The sequence below is a fragment of the Bos taurus genome, chromosome 14, assembly GCF_002263795.3.
Source record: "Bos taurus isolate L1 Dominette 01449 registration number 42190680 breed Hereford chromosome 14, ARS-UCD2.0, whole genome shotgun sequence".
Lineage (NCBI taxonomy): Eukaryota > Metazoa > Chordata > Mammalia > Artiodactyla > Bovidae > Bos > Bos taurus.
Genome location: NC_037341.1, coordinates 62,132,962 through 62,160,298, shown reverse-complemented (window position 1 = coordinate 62,160,298; position 27,337 = coordinate 62,132,962). Strand labels below are relative to the sequence as shown.

The 27,337-nt window shown below is 39.5% G+C and overlaps 1 protein-coding gene and 1 non-coding gene across 6 annotated transcripts in view; one reads left to right on the top strand and one right to left on the bottom strand.

Moving 5' to 3' along the window:
* The window catches only part of RRM2B (ribonucleotide reductase regulatory TP53 inducible subunit M2B), a 37,676-nt gene extending 11,046 nt beyond the window's left edge, over positions 1 to 26,630 (bottom strand). For 4 of the 5 annotated variants that reach the window (XM_059874489.1, XM_025001872.2, XM_025001871.2 and 1 more), the window contains exons 1-8: positions 26,208 to 26,315; positions 15,553 to 15,708; positions 10,801 to 10,917; positions 9,923 to 10,056; positions 9,256 to 9,350; positions 5,954 to 6,087; positions 2,316 to 2,420; positions 460 to 573 (exon numbers count right to left, since the gene is read on the bottom strand). In XM_059874489.1, the coding sequence (XP_059730472.1) occupies positions 460 to 573; positions 2,316 to 2,420; positions 5,954 to 6,087; positions 9,256 to 9,350; positions 9,923 to 10,056; positions 10,801 to 10,917; positions 15,553 to 15,708; positions 26,208 to 26,255 (903 nt within the window). In that variant the 5' untranslated portion in view covers positions 26,256 to 26,315. Of the gene's footprint in view, positions 1 to 459; positions 574 to 2,315; positions 2,421 to 5,953; positions 6,088 to 9,255; positions 9,351 to 9,922; positions 10,057 to 10,800; positions 10,918 to 15,552; positions 15,709 to 26,207; positions 26,316 to 26,545 lie in introns of those variants that run through there. The other variant, XM_005215608.5, reaches the window with a different exon arrangement.
* LOC112449639 (U6 spliceosomal RNA) lies at positions 17,084 to 17,190 on the top strand. Its single transcript, XR_003038237.1, has one exon. It is a non-coding gene; the product is annotated as a U6 spliceosomal RNA (small nuclear RNA).
* Positions 26,631 to 27,337: the final 707 nt, after the last annotated feature.

Below are 27,337 nucleotides of genomic sequence, written 5' to 3'. Positions count from 1 at the left end.
CCTGAGGATAAACATATATTGGCATGTTAAATCCAATTATTTAAAGATAGTCCTATTAAATAGTACCTACAATTATTATAAAATAATTTATTGAGCTTATTAGTTCTATGATTTATCAGCCTCCTACTTCTGTTAATGAATTTCATTTTAAGTTTCATTTAAGGATTTTGCAAAATCAACTGGTTCGGGTAAAACAAGCCTATCATGGACAATTTACAAAATAGACTAGTTTGGGGAAGAATTGGATACATGTATATGTACGGCTGAGTGCCTTTGCTGTTCACCTGAAACTATCACAATATTGTTAATCAGCAATACCCCAATACAAATTAAAAAGTTTAAAGTTAAAAAAAAATAGACTAGTGTGTTACAAACGCTTTCAGTGAAATATAGTATGTATTTTAGAGTCCTTACCTGACTATAACATTTTAGCTAGTAGTAATGTTTGAAACACCTTACCTTTGAGAATCCAAGTTCTGTAAGCAATCTGTCAGCTACAAACTCAATATACTGTTTCATCAGAACACAATTCATTCCAATGAGGCCAACTGGCAAGGCTTCTGTTAAAAACTCCTAAGACATAAATAAAAACAGAGTAAAGTACAAAAAAAGAACAATAAATAGTATATATTTTCCAAATAAAAAGAGGGTTTTAGCTTTATTAACCTTCTAAATCACTGATCTTGTTTGAGGAAAGTACACTAGCATAAATCCTTGCAACATGGCAAACAATGCCCATTTGCTTAAAAGGTTTGGGGTGCTGCTACTCACACTGATTCACATTCTCAAGTAGCCAAAGTAAATTGAAACTAACTGTTACATTACTGGTATTTTAAAGTAGCACTTGTAGGACCCAAATTTATATGCTTTCTCAATAGAAAGAAAGGAGATATTTTGTTCTGAAATATCTAGAAAAAGATTCACCTAAGATGATTGCTGTGGTGAACATGACTTAAAAGGGAGCTGGGAAAGAAAAAACAATTAACAGAGAAAATGAGAAAGAAATAGAAATGGATCTGAGCATTGGGAGATAATCTGAATTCCAATTGTATTGAATGACAGTGAAGTGAAAGTCGCTCAGTTGTGTCCGACTCTTTGCAACCCTATGGACTATAGCCTGCCAGGCTCTTCTGTCCATGGAATCCTCCAGGACAGAAGGAGTGGATTGCCACTCCCTTCTCCCTCCCAGGGATCTTCCCAACATAGGGATTGAACCCAGGTCTCCTGCATTGTAGGCAGATTCTTAATGACAGTGGTAAAGTGTTAATAGAGAAAAAATAAAAACATATTAACCATTTGGATTTAGTTCTAAAAGTGATTCAAGATTCCAAAATCTGGGATTTCCCCGGTGGTCCAGTGGTTAAGAATCTGCCTTGCAATTCAGGGGTTGCAATCTGATCCCTGGTCAGGGAAGTAAGATCCCATATGCCTTGGAGCTACTGAGCTCTCGGGCACATGCTGCACCTAAGACCCAACGCAGCCAAAGCAATAAATAAAAACTAGATTAAAAAAAAAATCCATTTTATGACTTTTCTCTCTTCAAATGTGAAAGCTATTTTTTTTAAGTTTAAAAACTTACTTATTTTTCAACTAGCTCTTTCAAATGATAAAAATACATTCTAAAGTGAAGCATCCATGTCTTTCTAGTTAGAGATCTTTACATGCCCATAAATCACATTTTACTATTCACTAATTCATTTATTTCCTCATTCTATGAACATAGGATGCATGCTTAAAGCTAGATACCTTGCTGGTTTTTTAAGAATACAACCAACAAGGACCTACTGTATAGGAAAGGGAACTCTGTTCAGTGTTATGTGCAGCCTGGATGAGAGGAGAGTTATAGGGGAGAATGGATACATGTACATGTATGGCTGAGTCACTTTGCTGTGTACCTGAAGCTACCACAACATTGTTAAGCAGCTATGCTCCAATTTAAAATAAAAAGTTAAAAAAAAAAAAAAGAATACAAAACAAGAAACCATCACTGCCCTCTAGTAGCTAAAAATCTAAAGCTAAGATAATTAGAATAGTTTGGTATGGCACGAAATTTGATGTATAAATGAAATTTTAAAATAGTCCTGAAACAAATTTTAGTATACATAAAATCTTAATATATAATAAAGACTGGCTTATAAGCCAAATTTTAACATGACATAATAATTGTAATACATCATCTATTGGTACTTCCAGGTTGACCATATAATATTTCTGATATCTATTCTGACCTACAAAACAGCAATTTCATATGAGTCAATCTAATGCAGTCAAACATCAAAGAGAGATGTGCTACTTATATAAGCGTCCCTGCTTACCTGCTCAATTTCAACGGCATTAACAATGATCTCCCTAACCCTTTCTTCCGAAGGCTTATTTACCAAGTATTGAAACATCAGGCAAGCAAAGTCGCAGTGAAGCCCCTAAAACAGAAGAAAAATACCACTGTCAAAGAAAATTTCATCAGTTATTTTCACACAGTGATATATCAGGCTTTATATAAGCTAGGAATGCAACACTGAACTTCTGGAAGATGGAAGAAGGATTAATAGGGACAGGATCTTCTTTTCTCCAAATCTCATTAAAATGCCAATCATAATAACCTATAATGAAAAATTTTCAAGGCCGGCAAATCTCAGTTAATTAACATGAAAGAAGAATTAATGAACAACAACAAAACCAACAAATCTGCAATCAAAAGCATTTTGGAAGGGAAAACAAAGTAAGAAAAACCAAAAATAAAATTAATTCATTTTTAACTTTTTAAAAATTAAGACAGATTGAAAAACTCAATTTCAAAAACACAACAGTTATATTAAACAAGAATGGTTCAAGATAAAAATAAATTCAGTGCAAGGAAAATGGAAACTGAAGAATTAAGGATACCATCTGAAGCTGTGTGAAGCAGAAATGACATTGCAGAAAACTCAAAGACAGAAGTAAACAAATTTGTGAAATACCTTGAGAATAGAATTGTTGTGCAAATACATGAAACGTTATAGAATCTTAAATAATTGGAAAACAGTGCAAGGAGGCTCAACCTACAATAACTGGAATTTCAAAACACAGAACAGATGGTATAAAGCTGAAAACAACTGAAAAAAATTTCAAAAAGTCAAAACAAAAAAGAGAAGGAGGTCAGAGACAGAAGGATGATGGAGTTCTAAACAAAATTAACAATTAGATACTGACAACAAGGCAGAGTCAATTAACATTTCTAAACTACACAGAAAAAGAAATAATTTTGTAAGCCAACAAGGGAGGAGAGGAAGGAAGGAATACGCACTTTAGAGGATTAAACATCAGAGCTGTTTACCTTTTCCTAAAAGAATCAATAAAAAACCAAAGACAATTGAAAGATGAGACTCAAAGGCTGTATTCCAAGGATTATTTTCCAAGTTAAATTGTCATTCCCAGAAGAAATCATTAAAAAGACAAGAAAAAGCCTCTTTAAATAACTAATCTTAGAAAATTTACTAGTAAAACATACCCCTCCTACTCGACTCAAGAGGATATTTCAAATTACCAAAGGCAGAATTTCAGATATAGTGATGAAAGGTGATAATGTAAATATCGATTAGAACCAATAGCTACCTACCAATTACAGAGCTGAGTATGAAAAAGGAAAGCACTTGTAATTGTTAAATCAATAAGAGAATAAAATTAATTTTCAGGTTTAAAGCGACTCCAGTCAAAATCCCAGTGGGACTGTTTTTAAGTTGAAACATTAATCTGCAAGACTAAATGAGCAGAATCTTTTAGGAATACTTTAAAAGAAAAGTTATAAGATTTAGCCTACTAATTATCAAAACATAAGAGACTGTAATAATGAAAATAGTTTGTTACAGCATGAAATTTGTCACACAGGTTAAAGAAAAAGCCCTGAAACAGGTGTTAGTATACTTGAATCCTTAGTATATAATAAAGATGATATCAGAAGTCAATGGAGAAGGAAGGATTACTTAAGGAGAATTGGAAAAACTTCCCAATTGTGGTAGAAAAGACATGTTCATATATTGTTAGGTGGTGCTACAAATTGTTATTGTATTTCTGGAAAGAAATCTACAAGTAAGTATGATGGCCTTTAAAATGTTATTGTTCAGTCGCCTAGTCATGTCTGACTCTTTGCAATCCCATGGACTGCAGCAGGCCAGGCCTCCCTGTCCCTCACCACCTCCTGGAGTTTGCCTAAGTTCATGTCCATTGCATTGGTGATACCATCCAGCCATCTCAGCCTCTGTCACCCTCTTCTCCTTCTAACTTCAATCTTTCCCAGCATCAGGGTCTTTTCCAATGAGTCAGGTCTTTGCATCAATTGACCCAAGTATTGGAGCTTCAGCTTCAGCATCAGTCCTTCCAAAGAGTATTCAGAGTTGATTTCCTTTAGGATGGACTGGTTTGATCTTGCTGTCCAAGGAACCCTCAAGCGTCTTCTCCAGCACTGCAGTTCGAAAGCATAAATTCTTCAGCGCTTAGCCGAGAGATTGAGGGCAGGAGGAGAAAGGGACGACAGCAGATGAGATGAGATGAGACAGATGGCATCACCGACTTGATGCACATGAGTTTGGGTGAACTCCGGGAGTTGGTGATGAACAGGGAGGCCTGGCATGCTGCAATTCATGGGGTTGCAAAGAGTCGGACACAACTGAGCGACTGAACTGAACTGAAATGCAGAAATGCAGAAAATAGTCTAGAAGGAAATATCAATACAATATGAAAGGTGTTTTGAGACTGAATGATTTTATTTTTTTAATTCTCTGTAATAATCATACATGACATTAATTAAAATTACTAGAAATTTAAAGACATGAAACAACAGAAATGTAATTACACAAAGCATTTTGTTGCACTTGAAAAGTACTTTCATATATACTATTTCATTGCATTTTAACAAAACCCTGTTAAGATGTATAGTTGAAGAAACTGAGGCTCAGAGAAATTAAATAACTTGACAAGGTCAATATGGAAATAAGCTAAGAAGCCAGGATAAGTCAATCAATGTGAGCAGAATGGCTGTAACAGTCTAAACCCTGAGAAAATAAGATCAATGACAAGGTTTCTGCACTTGAGGAGCTTAGAGAGACAAGTACAATATATGTTACTACTACTACTACTATTACTACTACTATGTCGCTTCAGTCGTGTCTGACTCTGTGCGACCCCATGGACGGCAGCCCACCAGGCTCCGCCATCCTATGGAACCTAAATAGGGACAAGCTCAGGTTTCAAAGGTATATGTAGAAGAAAGAGTGGTTAGTTTTCCTTAATTGGGTCAGGAAAGTTTCAAGTGGCAACTTGTGAGAAGGTAATCAAGAGCTGGGGGAAAAAGGTGGGTAGTAAAGATGGAAAGAGTGTTGCCGACAGACAGAGACAAGATTTAGTTACTGAATGTGGCTAAAAAAATAAAGAAGCAATCTAAAATGACTCCCAGATTTCAAATTTGGATGATTGGATAGAAGATGGATTTGCTCAATGACATAGAGAAGACAGGAAGAACATAATTTGGGAGAAAATGATGAGTTTGATTTCCTGAAATACTAGGCTTGAGGTATCTGTGGAGCCTTCCAGGAGGAAATATCTAAACATGCACTTGAATATATGGGTTTGGACCTCAGGAAAGAATGACCGGGCTAAAGGTAAAGTTTTAGCTTTTATAAGCACCTAAGTGGCAGCTGATTCCATGGGAATAAATAAGATCAACCAGGAGGCCATGTAGAGGGAAGCAGAGAGGCTAAGGTGCGAACTCAGGAGTACTTTGGTGCATAAAGATGCTCAGAGGCTGAGGAGGAACACTAAGATAGCTAGGAGGAAAACACAGACTTAAATCCAAGGAAGAAATGACTTCTTATTTTAATCACCAGGATATTTGTGTCACCATAAGCATCTCCAAGGGAAAGAAAACTAAATGAACACCAGCTAGGAATACAAACAGAACTAGAAGAACTTCACTCCTTACTTCATCTCTGCTGATGAGCTCATTGGAAAAAGTGAGTCCAGGCATGAGTCCTCTTTTCTTTAGCCAGAATATAGCAGCAAAAGATCCCGAGAAGAAAATTCCTTCTACAGCGGCAAAGGCCACCACCCTCTCCCCTAGGGGAGAAAAAAATAGCTTCACTTTCTGAAATATTAATATATACTGCAGACATGTTCAAGCTTACCTATGGATAATATATGTTTTTACATATATATATTTTTAACAACCAGATCACAACTGTTTTGCCAAGAAATAAAATCAACAAGGTCGTTGATTTTAAAATCAACAAGACAGCCAAGTCTTCGGTGGAGAAAACTTGCTACTTTAACCTACTAGAGCAGAAAAGCACCTCTACTTCAGGTGCTATGTCCAACACTGGACTCCTGCAGATCTTGAAATCTGGAGAGCCTTCCACACTCAAAAAAAAAAAAAGAAAAGGTGATTTATCTGTGCTACACATGCCTACGGGTATGGGTGCGGGTACATGTTTTTGAATGCAGTATGTATATACATGTATGTTTGCATACTATGCTCTGTTGACCCCTTTGAAACAAAAATAACTCTTTAGACTAGTGAACTGCTTGTTTTAGGATGGAACTTTATCATTTATTTACATAGATTACTATATTTTCATCTTACTGTTAATAAGAATGGATAGTTAAAATTGAAACATTTTTAATCAACATAAATGTGATGTCATGTGAACATTTATCTGTAAGGGAACAAGACTATAATTTTATACATCTGTGATTAAGAGGAACATTGTCCTTTTAACTATTCTATGCATTCACATGAATGCTACAGAATGAAAATCATAACAGAAATAATTACAGAAGGCTATTCTTTTTGGAGAGGATTATAGGATGATACGGGGTAAATGTTACAAATTTTCTTTTCTTTTCTTTTTTTACAAATTTTCAAGAATAGATGTGAACCACAAAGAGACTTTCAAAATGCTTCTTATAAAAGCTATAATGAATTGCAAAGGCATCATGATTTGTCTTAGAGATAGAGAAGTACTATGTATTTTTAATATACAGCTAACCTCTATGATGCAATGCATTAAGATTGTGTAACTCGTACTTTTTTTGATGTTTGAAATGTAATTTCATCATATATATTAAAGTTGAATCTGTATATTTAATGTTTTAAAGTTCTTTAAAGATATTTTTAAAGTAAGCAGTATATGACACTTTTTTAAAAACTAAGCAGATTGCCATGGGATGACTGCTGCCCTCCTGCATTTTCTCTCTTTCTAGGTTACTTCTCTGGTGGTGTCATGAAAACATGCTTCCTGCGAGGCACACCATCATTTTCCATCATTTTCTAGACACGCTAATCTTTTCATTCCATATTGAACACTCATGTTTCCCTTTGTTTTTCTCTAAAGCCAGTTTCTCACCATGTGCCTCTCAATCAATTTTGAGATAATTCAGTTTAGTTCAGTCTCTCAGTTGTGTCCGACTCTGCGACCCCATGAATCGCAGCCTGCCAGGCCTCCCTGTCCATCACCAACTCCCGGAGTTCACTCAGACGCATGTCCATCGAGTTGGTGATGCCATCCAGCCATCTCATCCTCTGTTGTCCCTTTCTCCTCCTGCCCCCAATGCCTCCCAGCATCAGAGTCTTTTCCAATGAGTCAACTCTTCACATGAGATAATTAGCTGGGTATAAAATGCAGATCAGTCTCTGGTGAGAACCAGGAATCTGCAGAATTTTTCCAAAATTCTCCAGGTGATTTTTACGCACATTGAAAACCACTGCTTTTCTCATCATCAAAATGAACTGAAGGCAATGCCACATTTATGTTTCTTCCCTGATATACTACATGCTTGTCCACATCCTACACTGAATCACTGGTTCTCAATGTGTTAGCCAGGAATCCCTGGAGATCCACAGACCAGGAGGTCTGTGAGGTGAAAACAGTTTTCATAGTGATACTAAGGCATTATTTATCATTATTACTATCATTCTGTCATTAATATAGAGTGGTGTTTTTCCAGAGGCTACATGACATATCACAACAATCCGAAAAACCTGGTAAAATACTCCTCCCTTTTGTAACTACGTATCTGAAGGGGGCTAGATTTTCTTCATATAATTCAACCAAAACAACAGTCTGCAAGAAATTGAATGCAGAAGCAGATATAATCCAGCCATCCTCCTATAAAGCAGACATTAAAAAGATTTGCAAAAATAAAAAAACTAGGTTATTCTCACTGATTTTTTTTAAATACAGTGTTTCTTTGCATAAATATACATTATTTATTTTAAAATATAATGGGTTGTTACTGCTAATTTAATATCCATTAATTAGTAAATATTTTGAAAGTTTCTTGGTTTTAATTTCTAATATGTAAGTGTCTGCAGCCTACCAGGCTCCTCTGTCCATGGGATTTTCCAGGCAAGAGTACTGGAGTGGGGTGCCATTGCCTTCTCCGCAATAGATACAACCATATAAATAAAAGCAGTTTGGAGTCCTCAATAATTTTTAAGAATGCAAAGGAGTACAAACTGAAAATTTTTAGATCTCCTTCTGCGCATAATGAATAAAACCAGAAAGTAAAGACAATCAATTATGAAATAGATAAGAATAAGAAAGGTACTTAGGGCTACTTATATTAAATATCTGAATTTTTTAATTAAATGTAATAAATATTTATTGAGCAACTACTGTTTATGAGACAATGTTAATTCTTTCCTTAAAAAAACGTTATTGGATCTCAATTAATCCTACAGGGTGTCTGCATTTAACTTATTTGAAAAATAAGCCTGTTATTGCAAACTGTTCTTGCCTTGAGTGTACTAATCTATATATTTGTTCCCTGAAAAATATTAGGACTCTGACTTGCTTTATTTTAGGGAAAAAAATAAACATTACTCAAAGTATATAGTCTTGCTCTAATATTCTTGTCCGAGTCTATGTGACTGATTCTTTGATTCTTCTTTTTTTAATTAATTAATCTATTTTAATTGGAGAATAATTACTTTACAATATTGTGATGGTTTTTGCCATACATCCACATAAATTGGCCACAGGTGTACATGTGTCCCTCCCGCCTCCCTCCCCACCCTATCCCTCTGGGTTGTCCCAGATATTCATCTTTACCTGAAATTATGCACTGACCTTTTACTCTTTCAACTTTTAATTTAATAAACAGAATATATAACAGCTTTAGATTATTTTTTCACCAGCTTCCAATTAATTCTTAGGAATAGTGATATTACACCATGTAAAATATAACCTAAGCAAATTTGATCAAATATAAATTAAAGTTACATACCAAAAGTAGATTTTCTATCTGCTATCCACCGCAAGGCCCAATCTGCTTTTTTCTTAACATATGGCATTGTTTCAATTGCATTAAATAAAAATTCTCTGTAAAAACAGAATTAATGGCAAAGTTATTCACTTGGGTTTTTTTTGTTTGTTTGTTTTCATTTTTGGCTGCACCATGAGACCTGTAGGATCTTAGTTCCCCAACCAGGGATCAAAACCTGAGCCCACAGCAATGAAAGTTCCAAGTCTTAACCACTGGTCCACCAGGAAATTCCCAATTCACTTGTTTTTAATCCTACTATATTTGATTCTATGAAAATTATGGTATGCATAGAATCTGGAGTTTCTCTGTATTTTGGCAAGTCCATAAACTATAGAAGTCAAAATAAAACTCAAATTAGTGGTTTGAATCTGGTCTGATACAAACTGACTAAATTAGAATATTTAATTTCTAAACAATGTGTTGATGAACAGTTTTTTAAGTTATAATTTCCAAAAATTTATTGGTCGTATGCAAGTTTTTTTTTTAACCCAACACATTACTGAGTAATAGAAAATAGTGTATTCCTAAACTTCCATATTTGAATAATCTTTCCCTATATTTAGTTTCCTAATATTAACATAACCAAGTGATAGATAGAGCTTTGTAAATAAAATCTCAGCAGTAATACCTTTTCTTGGGATCTCTGATGTAAGTGTCTATTAGCAAACTGTACATCTCTGAGTGAACATTCTCGATGAGAATTTGAAAGCCATAGAAACAGCGAGCCTCTGGAACCTGTACTTCCTGACTAAAGCGCTCCACCTAAAAAAACAAGGGAAATAAATACATCCGATTCTATGGGCTCTCATTAAACACTGCAAATCAGAACCTGAACATAAGAATTATCACATAAGAATCACCTGTGATGCCACAAACAGGTCAGAAAGACCTTATGAATTATTCTAAGTGGTACTGTTTAATCCATCAACCCTCCACAATTAGTTGCATACTGTATTCTTAAGCAATTAAATAAATTGACCTGTTAGTTGGAAATACTACCTATAAAGCCAAATAAATTTTAGAATATCTACCAAAAATAATTATTTTGCTTTGTAGAATTGACCTTAAGTAGATCTACTGAAGCCCCTACCAGTTGACAACGAAAGTTTGCATCTTCCCATTCTTTTTAGTAAGAAAGCATGCCTTCTAACCAACCATAATACAGTGGGGAGCCAGACCCAGTGTTCTATTAAAGAGCTCTGGAAAGGTTATTAAGGTGCAGATGCTTTATTAGGATCACTATCTAAGAATAAACACAAACTCATGCTTATGCCTTGTAAGCAGTCTTCATTGGTACAAAATGCTTGGTTTGATGATATTTGTGGGGGGTGGGGTCAAATATAAATGAAAACTTGCCTTTGACACTTCATCAGAAAAAAATTTTTCAAGAGTTAAGCTTCATCTAGTTCATTTCTTAGACATTTTTCAGGTTCAGTCTGATTATCTTACTGCCATCACTGTCATTTAACTGCTGAATGAGAACAAAAGTAGAACCAAAAATCTCACCAAATTTTCATTCACAATTCCATCACTGGCTGCAAAAAAGGCTAAGATGTGAGAGATAAAATACTTCTCTTCCGATTTAAGCTTGTTCCAGTGAGGAAGATCCTTTGATAAATCAACCTGAAATAAAAAGATTTTCAAAAAATTTAACTTCTTCTCAAAGTATAGAAAACTGACTTCTGTCCCAATGTTAAGTGGGACATCTTTGCAGTAAAATCTGAAAAATGAAAAAAGTCATCATTCTTGCTAAGACTGAGTATTTGTGCCCCCTCAAAATCCATATTGAAACTTAATCCTCAATGTGATGATATCTGGAGGTGGGGCCTTTAGGAAGTGATTTGTTGTTATTGCGTAGTCACTAAGTCATGTCCAATTCTTTGTGACCCCATGGACTGTAGCCCACCAAGCTCCTCTGTCCATGGTATTTTCCAGGCAAGAAAACTGGAGTGGGTTGCCATTTTGTTCTCCAGGGGATCTTCCTGACCCAGGGATTGAACCCACATCTCCTACACTGGCAAACAGATTCTTTACTGCTGAACCACCAGGAAACCCTGAGAAGTGATTAGATCACCCTCATGAATGGGATTAGTGCCCTTATACAAGAGACCTCAGAGAACTCCTTTGCCCCTTCTGCCATGTGTGGACATAGTACGAAGACAGCTGTCTATGAACCAGGCAGCAGGCCCTCATCAGATATCAAAACTGTAGGCACTTGATCTTAGGATCTCCAGCCTCCAGAACTGTGAGTAATAAATTTCTGCTGTTTGAAAGCCACTCACTCTATGATATTATTATATCATCAGCTCAAACTAAGACAATTACAAAGGAACACAACAAAATCAAAACATTATGAAGAATTCTATCTTTTAGCTAATTGAGAAGCTGGCCAGGATGTCCTTTCAAAACATTAACCTAATCTATTCTCACCACAAAAAAGAAATGGTAACTATGTGATGGGATACAGGTGTTAGCTAACACTATGCTGGTAATCATTTTGCAATACATAAGTGTATTAAAGCAATATGTTGTATACTTTATAATTACACAATGTTATATGTCAATTATAGCAATAAAGGTGGGAGAAAAACTGCAATCTGGAAGAAATGAAGGAAGGGGCAAAATAGAAAGAGAGAGTAGAAACTGATCAAGAAGGAACTGAGGTGAATATACTAATGATTTTCAGCAGCCAGGGCTTTAACATTTTATATAATATTTACCATTGTGTTAGACAGATAACTAGACACCTGTTAAGCAGTTGTACTTGCTACTTTACTGCTAGTTAATCTACTTTTATACCCAGAAGTAATGTCAGACAGGTAATAATCTGGGTTTTAAAACAATTTATAGGTACAGCTTTCTCTGGGAGTAGAAATATTTTGAAAAGTGTTTATTGGAACTAGTCCTTGGAATTAATAGTAATGTACTCTAGAGTTTGGTAAAATCTACAATTTTAAAATTGTCTCTAAATGTACCTTGTAGATTTTGTCTCTGGAAAATCTCTTACAAATGTTTCATAATAATCTCACAAACATTTGAAATGTGTTTTGTCAACAAAGGTCTGTCTGTCAAGGCTATGGTTTTTCCAGTAGTCATGTATGGATGTGAGCGCAGAAGATACGTTTGAACTGTGGTGTTGGAGAAGACTCTTGAGAGTCCTTTGGACTGCAAGGAGATCCAACCAGTCCATTCTAAAGGAGATCAGTCCTGGGTGTTCATTGGAAGGACTGATGCTGAAGCTGAAACTCCAATACTTTGGCCACCTGATGTGAAGAGCTGATTCATTGGAAAAGACCCTGATGCTGGGAAAGATTGAGGGCAGGAGGAGAAGGGAATGACAGAGGATGAGATGGTTGGATGGCATCACCGATTCAATGGACATGAGTTTGGGTAAACTCCGGGAGTTGGTGATGGACAGGGAGGCCTGGCGTGCTGCAGTTCATGGGGTCGCAAAGAGTCTGACACGACTGAGCGACTGAACTGAACTAAATTGTCTTTTGCTCTTTATTTATTTATTCTAAAAAGCCTTAATCTCTTTGACCCTTCCAAAAAAGACTAAAGTTTCATCTCTTCAATCATTTGTGTTCTTTTCCAAAATCCTTTCCCATTACTTTATGTTTTAAATGTTTACTGAACACCCACTACATGACAGACACTGTGCTAAATGTCGGGGATACAACGGAACAGAGAGGAAATATTTGCATACATCTTTTAAAATATGCAAGCTAAAAGTCAGGTCCTATTCTATAATGTTAAGAGTTCACTCAGGTTAAACTGACATCTTCCTGGTTTTTGTGTATTATACTCCTAACACTAAATTTTAATATTACAATATGCTCACTCTTAAATATTAAACTTATCTACATTATTTTCCATTCCTAAAAGGTAAATTTTTTTGCCCAGCTTTGTTCATTTGAATAAATTCCCAATTTCACAATCTGAAGGTTGATTGCAAACTATTGGTAACAGAACTTCCTAAGTAGCTTAAAAAAAAAACAAACAAACACCAGAACTTTGTCTTCTGAATCAAGTCTTCAATGACCAGTCATATTTAATAATAAAGGTAAATCACTGGTAAAGCAATGAAATCTAAAGATGATTAAACTGTAACTTACATAATTTGTTTAAATGAATAATATATGGAACTAAAAATGTGTTTGACTTCCCAGTTAATTATGTATTTGAATCTTCCTATCAGCTGTCTGTAAAAAATGTGCATGCATGCGTGTGTGCTAAGTCGCTCAGTCATGTCTGACTCTTTGCAACCCCGTGGACTGTGGCCCACCAGGCTCCTCTGTCCATGGGATTTTCCGGGCAAGAATACTGGAGTGGGTTGTCATTTTCTCCTCCAAGGGATCTTCCCAACCCAGGAATCAAATCCACATTTCCTGCCTTGACAGTTGGATTCTTTACCACTGAGCCACCTGGGAAGCATAAAATATGTACCAAGCTGTACATTTTAATTTTTAAAGAGTAGTATTTTTAAGTCGTAGTGCAACACATAGTACAGGTCTTACAAGATGCAAGAAATGTCTTGATGAAATGTAATTACACAAGTATCACAAGTACCTTTTTAACGTGATGACTGAAAAAGCCACCTGTGTAACCTATTTGTTCTCTTAATGACATCTAACGAAAAGCTTTCTAAAAATCACGGTTAGGGACAGTCAGGTGTGCCTACCACTATGGCTCGATATGAAAATACTGGGTTTTTGGTTTGGTTTTTTTTTTTTTTTTTTGCTCTACATGCTAACTACAATATAACAAAAATGTTAATAATGTTAACAGATATAAAATAACAAAAATGGGTGGGGGGATAAAATTAGTGTAACAGAAGGTTCAAAAATTGGTACCTTCTGATATCTAGTATAAATCTCCTCCATTCTGTATAAACTAGTAGCTTGCATTTATTTGGTTCTCACTACACGCCAACTACCATTCTACACATCTAATGAATCCACACAACCACCCAACGAACTAGGTACTATTAGCCCAGTTTACTGACGAGGATACAGAGCGGCTTCCCAGGGCAACTTCCCCAGTGGCACAGCTAGTACGTGGTAGACCCGGGATTTGTACCTCAGCTGGCTCCAGCACCTGCATTCTTAACAGTGTGTATAAAGAGCCAATCTCAACAACAACAAAAAAAGTTCTGATCGATAGATATCAATAGATGGATAGATCCAAATATATCTACACAAATAGTTATATCTATGTGCAGTATACAGGCGAATATCACACCCAGAGAACAGAGTGATACACAGGTATCATCCATCATATTCAAATATGAAGATAAGGATTATTTGCAGACTATGGCGCAACTGCTTGCATGACCAACTGTCTTTACCAAACAGCGAGCATTTTCTAATTTGCTGGGTTCAATTCATTTCCTAGGCAGAAATTGCCACACTAAGAGAAAACATTCCACAGCTGTCCTGTCTGCTCGGGCAGTTGTGCCAGGTTTGATGTGGCTGAGGGCAGAGCCAGACAGGGTGGAGCATGGTGAGTTCCGGCCAGTAGTTCAGAAGTTGAGTACATTGCCCGGGCAAATTCCTTGTGTGGCAGCTCTTTCAGCACCATCAGCTATAGCTGCAAATTTATTTATTTATTCGTTTATTCCACTGACTGGAAGTAAAAACTAGTCTTATTTGGTCACAGAAAACCAAAAGTCTGTTCAAAAATGGAAAATGGGACTTGCCTGGTGGTACAGTGCATGAGAATGTGCCTGCCAGTGCAGGGGACAAGGGTTCGATCCCAGGTCTGGGAAGATCCCACATGCTGCGGGGCAACTAAGCCAGGGCAGCGCAGCTACTAAGCCCACGTGCTACAACTACTGATGCCCACATGCCTAGAGCTTGTGCTCCAGAACAAGAGAAGCCACCACAATGAGTAGCCTGTGCGCCGCAGCAAAGAGTAGCCCCTGCTGACCTCAACCAGAGAAAGCTTGTGTGTAGCCACAAAGATTCAGCTCAACCAAAAATAAAAAATGCCAAAAAAAAAAAAAAGGCAAAATGTTCGAAAACACATTAGAGGTAAAAATCTGGCAGACTGAGATGACGTTTTTGCGGAAGAAAACATGTTTATAGGTAGAAGTCTAAACACAAAACATTGGAGAACCCTGTATTCAGTCTCAGGAATTTCAAACATTATCATATACAACTGATCTTATCCAGGGTACCTCACAATGTAAGTCCTGTGATATAAAATGTGAACACTACCCTAGAGAACATGTTTGCTGATGATGGCGATGCTACTTACCTCTTCTGCTGTCCAGAAGGATGCCTGTGCCTTTTTATACATTTTCCAAATGTCAGGGTACTGGATTGGAAAGATGACAAATCGACGAGAACTCTTTCTCAGGAGCGGCTCTTCATCTGACTTTGCTTCATTTTCATTGGTATCTGAAGATAACCTCTTTGAAAAATAAAGTACAAACACCCATTTTATGTAGAGATTCCCCTTTACTCACATCTAACACACGTCTGGGAGAGTTAGGGAGACAGCACAGTTGGGAGCCCATCTCCCCAGCTCGAATCCTTACTGTGATCTGGTAGGTGGTCAATGGTGTTGGCTTAAGTGCGTGGCTATAGGAAGTTCCTTAACTTCTCTGAGTCTCAGTTTCCTCATCAGTAAAATAACACCTACCTTAGAGATTAATTTTGATGATAAAAATGCTTTAAACAGAGCCTGGTGCATAATAATCATTCAAAATATTATTGCCGTTATTGTTACTCTGAGGATAAGCATAAAAAACTAGACCCATAAATGTCACGGGGGCAAATTTCTAAAGTTGTGGACAAAATGTCCCTTCAGTGCCTCTCACCGAGACAGAATGCTGGCATGAATAGGCTACTATTACAAGCTGCTTTTTAATTTTAAAGTTTTCTTGTCTAATCTTAACTGAAATATTATCATACTCATCTGAAAACTCTTTACCAACAACTTAGCAGTCTTTGTCTGAGCCTTCCCATGTACCAATTGGTTTTTGCTATTTACATGTTAATATTCCTTTACAGCATATGGTCTTACAGGGACTGTCTCAAAGCTTTGTGGGATAAAGAAACACATACCTAAAATGCATACTGCTTGGAAAGAGGATGGCACTCTAAAGGAGGAAAATGTCATATACATACATACATACATATATATGTATGTATATATATATACATACATACATTTCATGGCTGAAATCACCATCTGCAGTGATTTTGGAGCCTGAAAAAATAAAGTCATATGTCTGACTGGAGACCAGTTTTTTGTATATTGTGGTATTTCCAGAGTACTATGTCAAGTAAACATTAGTTTCCCTGGTGGCTCAGCAGTAAAAAATCCACCTGCAATGCAGGAGCTGCAGGAGGCAGTTTCAGCCCCTGGGTCAGGAAGATCCCCTGTAGGAGGGTATGGCCATGCACTCCAGTATTCTTGCCTGGAGAATCCCATGGACAGAGGACCCCATGGGCTACAGTCCATAGGGTCACAAACAGTCAGACACAACTGAAGCAACTTAGCACCCGTGCACAAGTAAGTGAATGGACTGTTAATCTCTCTTTAGCCTGTGCTCTGATTTTTGGATACCTTTAGATTTTAAAAAATTTAACATAAGACCGCAATGTATCAGTGAAATAATCTAAAACCATTCAAATCAAGCCTCCTCTGAGTACCCTCACAAAACCCTCCCCTCAGCACACCAAAGGCCTTGATTATATGCCTAAGAAAGCATATAGATCTCTGCAATTTAATTCTCTGTCTACAGTTTCCTCTAGACTCTGCTTCTTAACAGTAAAAACCAGTGCTCGCTTCGGCAGCACATATACTAAAATTGGAACGATACAGAGAAGATTAGCATGGCCCCTGCGCAAGGATGACACGCAAATTCGTGAAGCGTTCCATATTTTTAATTAAATCCTATTGGAAATGTAGAAATTATTAAAGGAAATTTATGCCAACCAAAAAAAAAAAAAAAAAAACCCAGGAAAAACCAGATTTATACTTGTGGAATCCTTAGAGCTTAGCATACAGTTTGGTATTTACTCAATATTTATTCCACAAATATTTAGGTACATTTCTAAAATGGAAGTGGTCAAGTTTTTTGTTTATTTGTGGTGCCATTGAGGACTTTGCTCAAAACTGTAACTTGTACTCAACTTCTAGAATCCAGATTACCGGGAGAAGTATCAATCACCTCAGATATGCAGATGACACCACCCTTACGGCAGAAAGTGAAGAACTAAAGAGGAGCTTGATGAAAGTGAAAGAGGGGAGTGAAAAAGTTGGCTTAAAGCTCAACATTCAGAAAACTAAGATCATGGCATCTGGTCCCATCACTTCATGGGAAATAGATGGGGAAACAGTGGCTGACTTTATTTTTTCAGGCTCCAAAATCACTGCAGATGGTGATTGCAGCCATGAAATTAAAAGACACTTACTCCTTGGAAGGAAAGTTATGACCAACCTAGACAACATATTAAAAAGCAGAGACATTACTTTGCCAACAAAGGTCTGTCTGGTCAAGACTATGGTTTTTCCATATGGATGTGAGAGTTGAACTATAAAGAAAGCTGAGCACTGAAAAATTGACTGTGGTGTTGGAGAAGACTCTTGAGAGTCCCTTGGACTGCAAGGAGATCCAACCAGTCCATCCTAAAGGAGATCAGTCCTGAGTGTTCATTGGAAGGACTGATGTTGAGGCTAAAACTCCAATACTTTGGCCACCTGATGCGAAGAGCTGACTCATTTGAAAAGACCCTGATGCTGGGAAAGATTGAGGGCAGGAGGAGAAGGGGACAACAGAGGATGAGATGGTTGGATGGCATCACCGACTCAACGGACATGAGCTTGGGTAAACTCTGGGAGTTGGTGACGGACAGGGAGGCCTGGAGTGCTGCGGTCCATGGGGTTGCAAAGAGTCAGACACAACTGAGCTACTGAACTGAACTGAGGACTTTGCAATCTCAAAAAAGCTGTAAGATTCTGAGACACTGCAGTTCCAGGCTCTAGAACAGGAGGACACATAAGAGCTCGTCCTCTAGGTCTGGCACTGAGGCTGCTTTTGAACTGACACCACACAGATGCTTTATACACATTTATTCTGCTTCATCTGTACAACAAGTTAGTCAAATAGTTATAGTATTCCAATTTTACAGATGGGAAAACTAAATCTTGAAGTAGGTAAATAACATACCCAGGATTCCACAACTGGTAACTGGCAGAAATAAGATTAGAACTGAAATAGGTTGGAATTCCAAGCCTTGCCTTACACTACATCTCTGTATGTGTGGATGGCAGCTAGATTAGGGCCAGTGTGATGTGAAAGTGTTAGTCCTTCAGTTGTGTCCGACTCTTTGCAACTCCATGTTCTGTATGTATCCCGCCAGGCTCCTCTGTCCCTGGAATTCTCCACGCAAGTATACTGGAGGGGGTAGTCGTTCCCTTCTCCAGGGGGTCTTCCTGACCCAGGGATCGAACTCAGGTCTCCTGCACTGCAGGCAGATTCTTCACCATTTAAAAACCTGAATTCAAAACAGTAAGATAAAGTAAAGTTAAAAAGAGTGCATGCATGCTCACTCAGTTGTATCCATCTCTTTGTGACCCCATGGACTGCTGCCCACCAGGCTCCTCCATCCATGGGATTTTCCAGGCAAGAATATTGGAGTGGGTTGCCATTTCTTCCTTCAGGGGATCTTCCCCACCTAGGGATTGAACCTGTGTCTCCTGCATTTTCTGCATTGGCAGGTGGACTCTTTACCACTGAGCCACCCAGGAAGCCCCTAAAAAGTGTATACACTACAATTAACCCTTGTGCAACACAGGTTTGAAACACATTGGTCCACTTATCTGTGGATTTTTTTCCAATAACAACAATACTATTCCATCTGCAATTGATTGAATCAGTGGATGCAGAACAGTAGATATAGAATGCCAACTGAAAAGTTATATCAGGATTTTCAACTGCCAAGAGTCAGTGTTCCTAACACCCCTGCTATTCAAGGACCAATTGTACTGTCTCCTGCTAAACAAAGTTAATTTAACAAATGGTACTGATGTAACTAAACCAGTCAATCTTAAAGGAAATCAACCCTGAATATCCATTGGAAGGACTGATGCTGAAGTGCCAATACTTTGGCCCACCTGATGCAAAGAGCCGACTCATTGGAAAAGACTCTGATGCTGACAAAGATAGAGGGCAGGAAGAGAAGGGGATGACAGAGGACGAGATGGTTGGATGGCATCATCGACTCAATGGACATGAGTTTGAGCAAGCTCCTGGAGGTGGTGAAGGACACAGAAGCCTGGCGTGCTGCAATCCATGGGGTTGCAAAGAGTCAGACACGACTGAGCGACTGATCTGATCTGATCTGATCTGATGTAACTAGTGAAATGACAGGAGGAGGACATCATCAAATATGACTTTAGGAAAAAGTAAAAATAAAGATGAGTTCATTAGAAATAAAGTTGAAAGAACCAAAGTGATGTGAAGCTGGTGAAAACCAGCCAAACTGATAAGGCTTAAAGCAGTGGTTGTTAACTGGTGCAAATTTCAAAATAGAGTAAAACTTTCTCAGAATGCATTCGCCTTCCCCTTTACCAGATTAAAATCACCATGTATAATGAGATCATGAAGTATGTTGTTGAGGAGGATGTGTTTCACAGGTGAATAATAAGACAGTAAAGATGAGATTAAAAATCAACGTTTTGGAAACTGCTACCTCTACATCAGAACATGAAGTAAACCAAATGACCATATTTCAGTCCACAGTGTTCATTATAGTACAAAATCGTGTTCACTTACAGTAAGCACTTAATATTATTATGCATGCTTTCAGGCAAGTCATTTAATCTGATCATCATCACCTGTAAATTAAAGACTAACATTTGTCCTACTTGTTTAAAAGGAACGTTATAAGGATCAGAGGAGCTAATATAAATAAAAGTGCTTTGCATACTCTCAAGTGTTATGAACTTTTTAAATTGTTATTGTGTTACTATTAATTGTTGGGATGTTTCTGGCCTTAGAAAGGTGGTCTTCTATAATTCATGAAGTAATTAGAAAATTGCTGGAAAGGCTTTAAAAGTGAAATATTCAAATCCCAATTTAAAACGTTGAGATCTGCAGTCAACAAATACTGCAAACTTATCTTGGCCCACTTTGTTCTTCCTTGAGTTCTTGTAGACTGCACTTGCTTTTATCACCACTATGCAGCATTTTGATATGGTTTTGCATTTTCCTTTTTGTTATGTATTTTGTCCCAGGGGTACAGGTCTATATGCAGAGCTAGAATTCTTTCCTTTCACTCTATTTGCTGTGTGCACCATACTAACAATTGGGAATGACAGCGTAAGCAGCAACCCTTCGGCACCAAGCACCCTTGCTCTGAATGGAGTTTGAAAATGCTGATAATTGATCAACATCTGGATCTGCAAAAACTGCTGACGACAACTATCTTTAAACAATTTTCAAATGAAAGTCACATTTGAATACACATATTCTTCCTGTTCCATCATGGTAATATGTGGATTGTTAAGAAGCTGAGTTAGGAGGCTATTGGGAAAGATCCTGCCTTGTGAAGTGAGGAGCTTTAACGAACACAGATCTTTGAACTGGGCTACAGATGATAATACTGCTTATTTTCCTGATGATAAAAATCCACACACATTTTAAAATACCGTCAAGAGGATCATATATCCCCAAATTCTAGGCTCTCCAGGGCATTCTCTGTGGATGCGGGCTAAGAACTCATATTTTAGAAGTAAAGAACAATATGAGAAAAGTCACGATGGCATGGGCCATTTTTAAGAACTGGAAAACTTTCTAAATCTGGACTTATGGTATGTGGGGGACAATGGAAGAAAATAAAACCAGAAAGAAGGCAGTAAACACTTCACAATTTTTCCAAGTGTGCTCTGAAGAACTGTGTGGTCTCTCTAATGTCAGAAAGTGCTCAGCACCTGGAGAATAACTGAATAAATCAGACAAAAACTCTTGCTTCTCACATTACATGTTTAACAAGAATTTAATATGAATAAACACCCCCACCAACCCAAGTCATTAATAACAGTAAGAAGTTACAAACACAAAAGCTTTTAAAAATCAATTTGATCAATAAAGAAGATAAGGGGTTCAGTTTCAAGACATCAAGAAGAAAGCTGAAAATATAACACTATGGTAGGTAGAGCACTCTCTCCACTCCTCTCTCAGGGCGTGAAGATCCTATTGCTGCTGCTAAGTCGCTTCAGTCGTGTCCGACTCTGTGCGACCCCATAGATGGTAGCCCACCAGGCCCCTCTGTCCCTGGGATTCTCCAGGCAAGAACACTGGAGTGGGTTGCCATTTCCTTCTCCATTGCGTGAAAGTGAAAAATGAAAGTGAAGTCGCTCAGTCACATCCGACCCATAGCAACCCCATGGACTGCAGCATACCAGGCTCCTCCATCTACGGGATTTTCTAGGCAAGAATACTGGAGTGGCTTGCCATTGCCTTCTCCAGAAGATCCTATTAGTAGTTGCCAAGAGGATGGATGTGATTATTCAGGGAGAAGATACAAAGCAGCAGCACAGCTGAGAACACAGACCAGGGAATGCAGGTCTCTTGACAGAAAGAGAAAGGGCAGGTGGAGAAAGAGGTAGCTGGGATTAAAAGTGACAGAAATAGACATAAAGCAAAGGCAGCGGTGACGTGACTTGGCTAAAGCAAACGATCGAGATGAGATGAAAGTATCCACTTTGTGGGTATCAATGGGACTGAGGCATGAGGAATTTTCTGGGTCAAAGATTTTCAAACATCTCGGGGAGCTAGGAGGCTCAGACTTCAACTCTTCCCACTTGCCCCCACCCCCAGGTGCTGGCATTCATTGTGGAGCACAGTTTAAAATCATTCCTATGGAGAGTCATGGAAAGTTCCTGAGTAGGAATTAATATAAACAGGAGTACCACGAGAAAGAGAAATTGAATATCCATGTGTAGGCTGAATTAGAAAAGAGAAAATCCTAGGTTTTGGTAGCATCGATAGTGTCCATTTCAGAGGTGGAAATGACAGCCTGAATTAAGATGTAGCAGTTAACATGAAAAAGCTGCTTTGCCAGTCCGAGGAGCTGGGCAGTTTGGTGCGGGAATTAAGACTCTTTGAGGAGTATTTTTGAGGGACGTGACATGGAGGCATAGGTTTATTGATGGACTAATTTGGCAGTGGTAAACAGGATTGGACAGCTGGTAAGACTGAAAGTAGACAGACAACTAATTTGTTGTAACTGCACAAATGCTGAAGTGAGGAAAACGTGAAACAGTTTCTCATAGGCATTCCTTGGTAACTTTCCATTGTCTTTTTCAGAATGGTGCTTCCTGATTCTGGACACCTGGTCCCAAGAAGTGCCAGGACATGTGAGGGCAGCCATCTGGGTTAAGACTCCCCAGCTGGCATTCACCCTGCACTGATCTAGACGGGCATTCTACACAGCCCCTTCCTCCCATCCACCTCCAATTACACTACTTTCATTTGCTTGCCTTCACCTCTCCTTCTCCTCGGGTGTGGTAGAATGTTCGGATGCCATCAGAGTTATACACTATTCGTAGGTGTTTTCACTTTCATTTTCCTATTCCCACCAAACCTGACAAAACAGGTGGACTACTGGCCCAGGAGTGAGAACTTGCTTTTAAACCTGGATCTTGGTTTTAAACTTGAGTTGTGTGGTCCTGGGTATATCATTTCGAAAACAGGGACTATCAGTTAGATTAAAGATAGTTAATTTGGGGAAACTATCAAAATTTTGGACCCCCTTTCTCTAGATATTCACAACTGCACATATGACACCTACAAACTTCAGGAGATTCATAAACCCCCTTCAAGCTCATCTATAAACTCCTCAAGACAGTGTTCTTAAAATATGTGTACCATGATCCAGTGGTTAAGACTGTGCTTCCACTGCAGGGGACACATATTTGACCCCTGGTAGTAGTTTTACATGCTGCTTGGCATACCCTAAACAAAACTGTGTACCAGGATCATCTGAAGTGCTTGTTAAAAATGCAGTCCCAAACCCATCCCAAGAGACTTTGATTCACTATATGTGGGGCGTAGACCCAGATATTTACATTTCTCACAACGTTTTCCAGGTGATTCTGATGCAGGTGGCCCAAGCTGCACCAATATATCTATAGAAATAAAGTACTTAAGCCATCCTTGCATCTCAAGTTAAAAACTGTGAAACAGGTGCTCACTGAACTTCATTCTAGATCTAAAGTTCTGCCTCTGTCTTTGTGGGTGTGTACCAAGATAGGCATAACAAATAAAAATTAACTTCCAGGTCTTAAGTCTGAACTGTTGGAGCTACCACCACAAACAAAAATATCTGAATTGTTCTATTAGAGTAGGAAAATGTTTGTTTCAAAAGAGGAAGAGAAAGTTTGAGGGCTATTTACAATTTGTTAGTTACTAAATGTTTACAGAGTCAAAGTAAAATCCCAAATCTGGAATCTACAACTTTCTGAAGAAATGTAAGAATCTCTGTGAATCTGAGTGCTGAATCTCTGTGAGCTGAAACTCTATTAAAAATAATCTTTATTTTTAATCCATTTTGAGTTTATTTTTGTGTATGGTGTTAGAAAGTGTTCTAGTTTCATTCTTTTACAAGTGGTTGACCAGTTTTCCCAGCACCACTTGTTAAAGAGATTGTCTTTAATCCATTATATATTCTTGCCTCCTTTGTCAAAGATAAGGTGTCCATAGGTGTGTGGATTTATCTCTGGGCTTTCTATTTTGTTCCATTGATCTATATTTCTGTCTTTGTGCCAATACCATACTGTCTTGATGACTGTGGCTTTGTAGTAGAGCCTGAAGTCAGGCAGGTTGGAATGCAAACTAGTACAGCCACTATGGAAAACAGTGTGGAGATTCCTTAAAAAACTGGAAACAGAACTGCCTTATGACCCAGCAATCCCACTGCTGGGCATACACACTGAGGAAACCAGAACTGAAAGAGACAAGTGAACCCCAATGTTCATCGCAGCACTGTTTATAATAGCCAGGACATGGAAGCAACCTAGATGCCCATCAGCAGATGAATGGATAAGAAAGCAGTGGTACATATACACAATGGAGTATTACTCAGCCATTAAAAAGAATACATTTGAATCAGTTCTAATGAGGTGGATGAAACTGGAGCCTATTATACAGAGTGAAGTAAGCCAGAAAGAAAAACATCAATACAGTATACTAACGCATATATATGGAATTTAGAAAAATGGTAACAATAACCCTGTATACAAGACAGCAAAAGAGACACTGATGTATGGAACAGTCTTTTGGACTCTGTGGGAGAGTGAGAGGGTGGGATGATTTGGGAGAATGGCACTGAAACATGTATAATATCATGTAAGAAACGAGTCGCCAGTCCAGGTTCAATGCACGATATGGGATGCTTGGGGCTGGTGCACTGGGATGACCCAGAGGGATGGTATGGGGAGGGAGGTGGGAGGAGGGTTCAGGATGGGGAACACGTGTATACCTGTGGCGGATTCATGTTGATATATGGCAAAACCAATACAATATTGTAAAGTTAAAAAATAAAATAAATAATCAAAGATACCACACACAGCAACAGGTTTAGAAATATTTACAAAATAACAGGCTAAGAAAATTATAGCCAACAATTTTAACTACCCTACAGTCTAATGAATCCCAGTGTGTTGACTGTTGTTATGTACCTCTACTAATATAGACGGAGAAGGCAATGGCACCCCACTCCAGTACTCTTGCCTGGAAAATCCCATGGACAGAGGAGCCTGGTAGGCTGCAGTCCATGGGGTCACTAGGAGTGGGACACGACTGAGCGACTTCACTTTCATTTTTCACTTTCATGCATTGGAGAAGGAAATGGCAACCCACTCCAGTGTTCTTGCCTGGAGAATCCCAGGGACAGAGGAGCCTGGTGGGCTGCTGTCTATGGGGTTGCACAGAGTCGGACACGACTGAAGCGACTTAGCAGCAGCAGCAACTAATATAGAAGGGCTTCCCTAGAGGCTCTGACGGTAAAGAATCTGCCCGCAACGCAGGAGACCCAGGTTCCATCCCTGGTCCATCACCCAAGGAAGATCCCTTGGAGAAGGGAATGGCTACCCACTCCAGTGTTCTTGTTTGGAGAATCCCATGGACAGAGGAGCCTGGTGAGCTACAGACAGCCCATGGGGTCGCAAAGAGGCAGACACGACTGAGCGACTAACACTTTCACTAATATAGAAGCCAAGAAGACGAACACGTTAAGGTAGGTTTTATTAAGCACCCACAACTTCCGTGGCACTTTGCATAAAGCACTTAATTCTTTGTGAAGCAAGCATCATTTCCACTGTAGAAATGAAGAAAGTGGTACCCCCCAAAGATTCACAGCTCGTTTAGCGGGGTCTGAGTAAAACTGGTCTGCTAACCTTATCGTTGCCATTGTTAGGAGGATTTCCTGAAGTCTTTCTACTGATCAGCTAACCCCATCCACTTGTGTCAGTTTCTACACGCATCCTTCCAAGTCCTATTAACCATCCCAGAGATGGAATGCATTTCTCCAGTAGGGCTACCAGTCCTCGGCCCTAGCCTCAACCTCCCCTGCCAGGGCTCCAGAACAGGGAAGGATGGAAGAGGGTGCGCCTTGCCCGGATCTGAAGTCTCAGAGCACTGCCCTCGGGTCGCCCCAGAGCAGTGGAGCAGAAACCCGGCTCCTTCCTCACCCCTCCGAGGGGACGGCCTTCAGAGCGCTCGAAAAGACGAAACCAGGCTGCAGCGAGAGCTCGAGGCCAGGCCTACCCCGGGTCTCAGGAGGCAACGAGTAAAATCTACTACAGAGATCCTGCACTTCGCAGGTCCCCCCCGCAGCTCGCAACCCAGAGGCCCGGCGTGACCGCGGGGCGGGAGAGGAAGCGACAGCGCTGTTTACCTCCTCTGGCTGGGGCCTGGCCGCTTCCGGCCTTTCCGGGTCTCCCATCGCGCAGACTCCGCCAGAGCTACCGGAGCAGAGGGAACCGACAGCCTCGGGCCACTCCAACTGGGACAGAACCAGGTGGCCGGCGGGTGCTCTGAGTAGGCCCCGCCCCCTGGCGCAGGGACCGCTCCTACTCCGGCCGGTCCCGCCCCGCTCCTCGCCGCTGGCCGATCCCGGCTTTCTCGCCTGCCCATTGAGGACCTGGCCCGGCTCGGGCCTGGCCCCGCCTCCCCACCCACACTGGGACGCGCCCACTCCGACTGCACCGCCCCACCTCTCTGCGCCGGCCCCACCTCCTGCCGCAGCCAGAGTAACATAGTCTCGCCAAAATTCGCCCAGCGCCACTGCGCGGGCACCGCCTTCCGCCTTCTCAGCGAAGGTCTCTTCTTTGAGCCTGCCAAACTCCGCCCACTGAACCTCGGGCCCCGCCTCCTCCACTAGGTCCCGCCTCTCCAGCCGGCCCCGCCTCTCCTCCCGGCTCGCTGCCTTTGGCTCCTCCCGCGTCGTCGTCTTCTAGCCTCTCAGTGCGGGAGGTGCCCGGACCTCCTATGATCGAAAGTGTCCAGCTAGTTCTGGCCGTGCGTCAGGAACACGGTATATGTCGCGTTAACTCGGCCTAAACTAAAAGACGCTTGCTCCTTGGAAGAAAAGTTATGACCAACCTAGACAGCATATTAAAAAGCAGAGACATTACTCTGCCCGTCTAGTCAAAGCTATGGTTTTTCCAGTAGTCATATATGGATGTGAGAGTTGGACTATAAAGAAAGCTGAGAGCTGAAGAATTGATGCTTTTGAACTGTGGTGTTGGAGGATACTCGAGAGTTCCTTGGACTGCAAGGAGATCAAACCAGTCCATCCTAAAGGAAATCAGTCCTGAATATTCATTGAAAGGACTGCTGCTGATGCTGAAAACTCCAATACTTTCGCCACCTGATGTGAAGAACTGACTCATTGGAAAAGACCCTGATGCTGGGAAAGATTGAAGGCAGGAGGAGAAGGGGACCACAGAGGATGAGAGGGTTGGATGGCATCACCGACTCGATGGACATGAGGTTGAGCAAGCTCCAGGAGTTGGTGAAGGACAG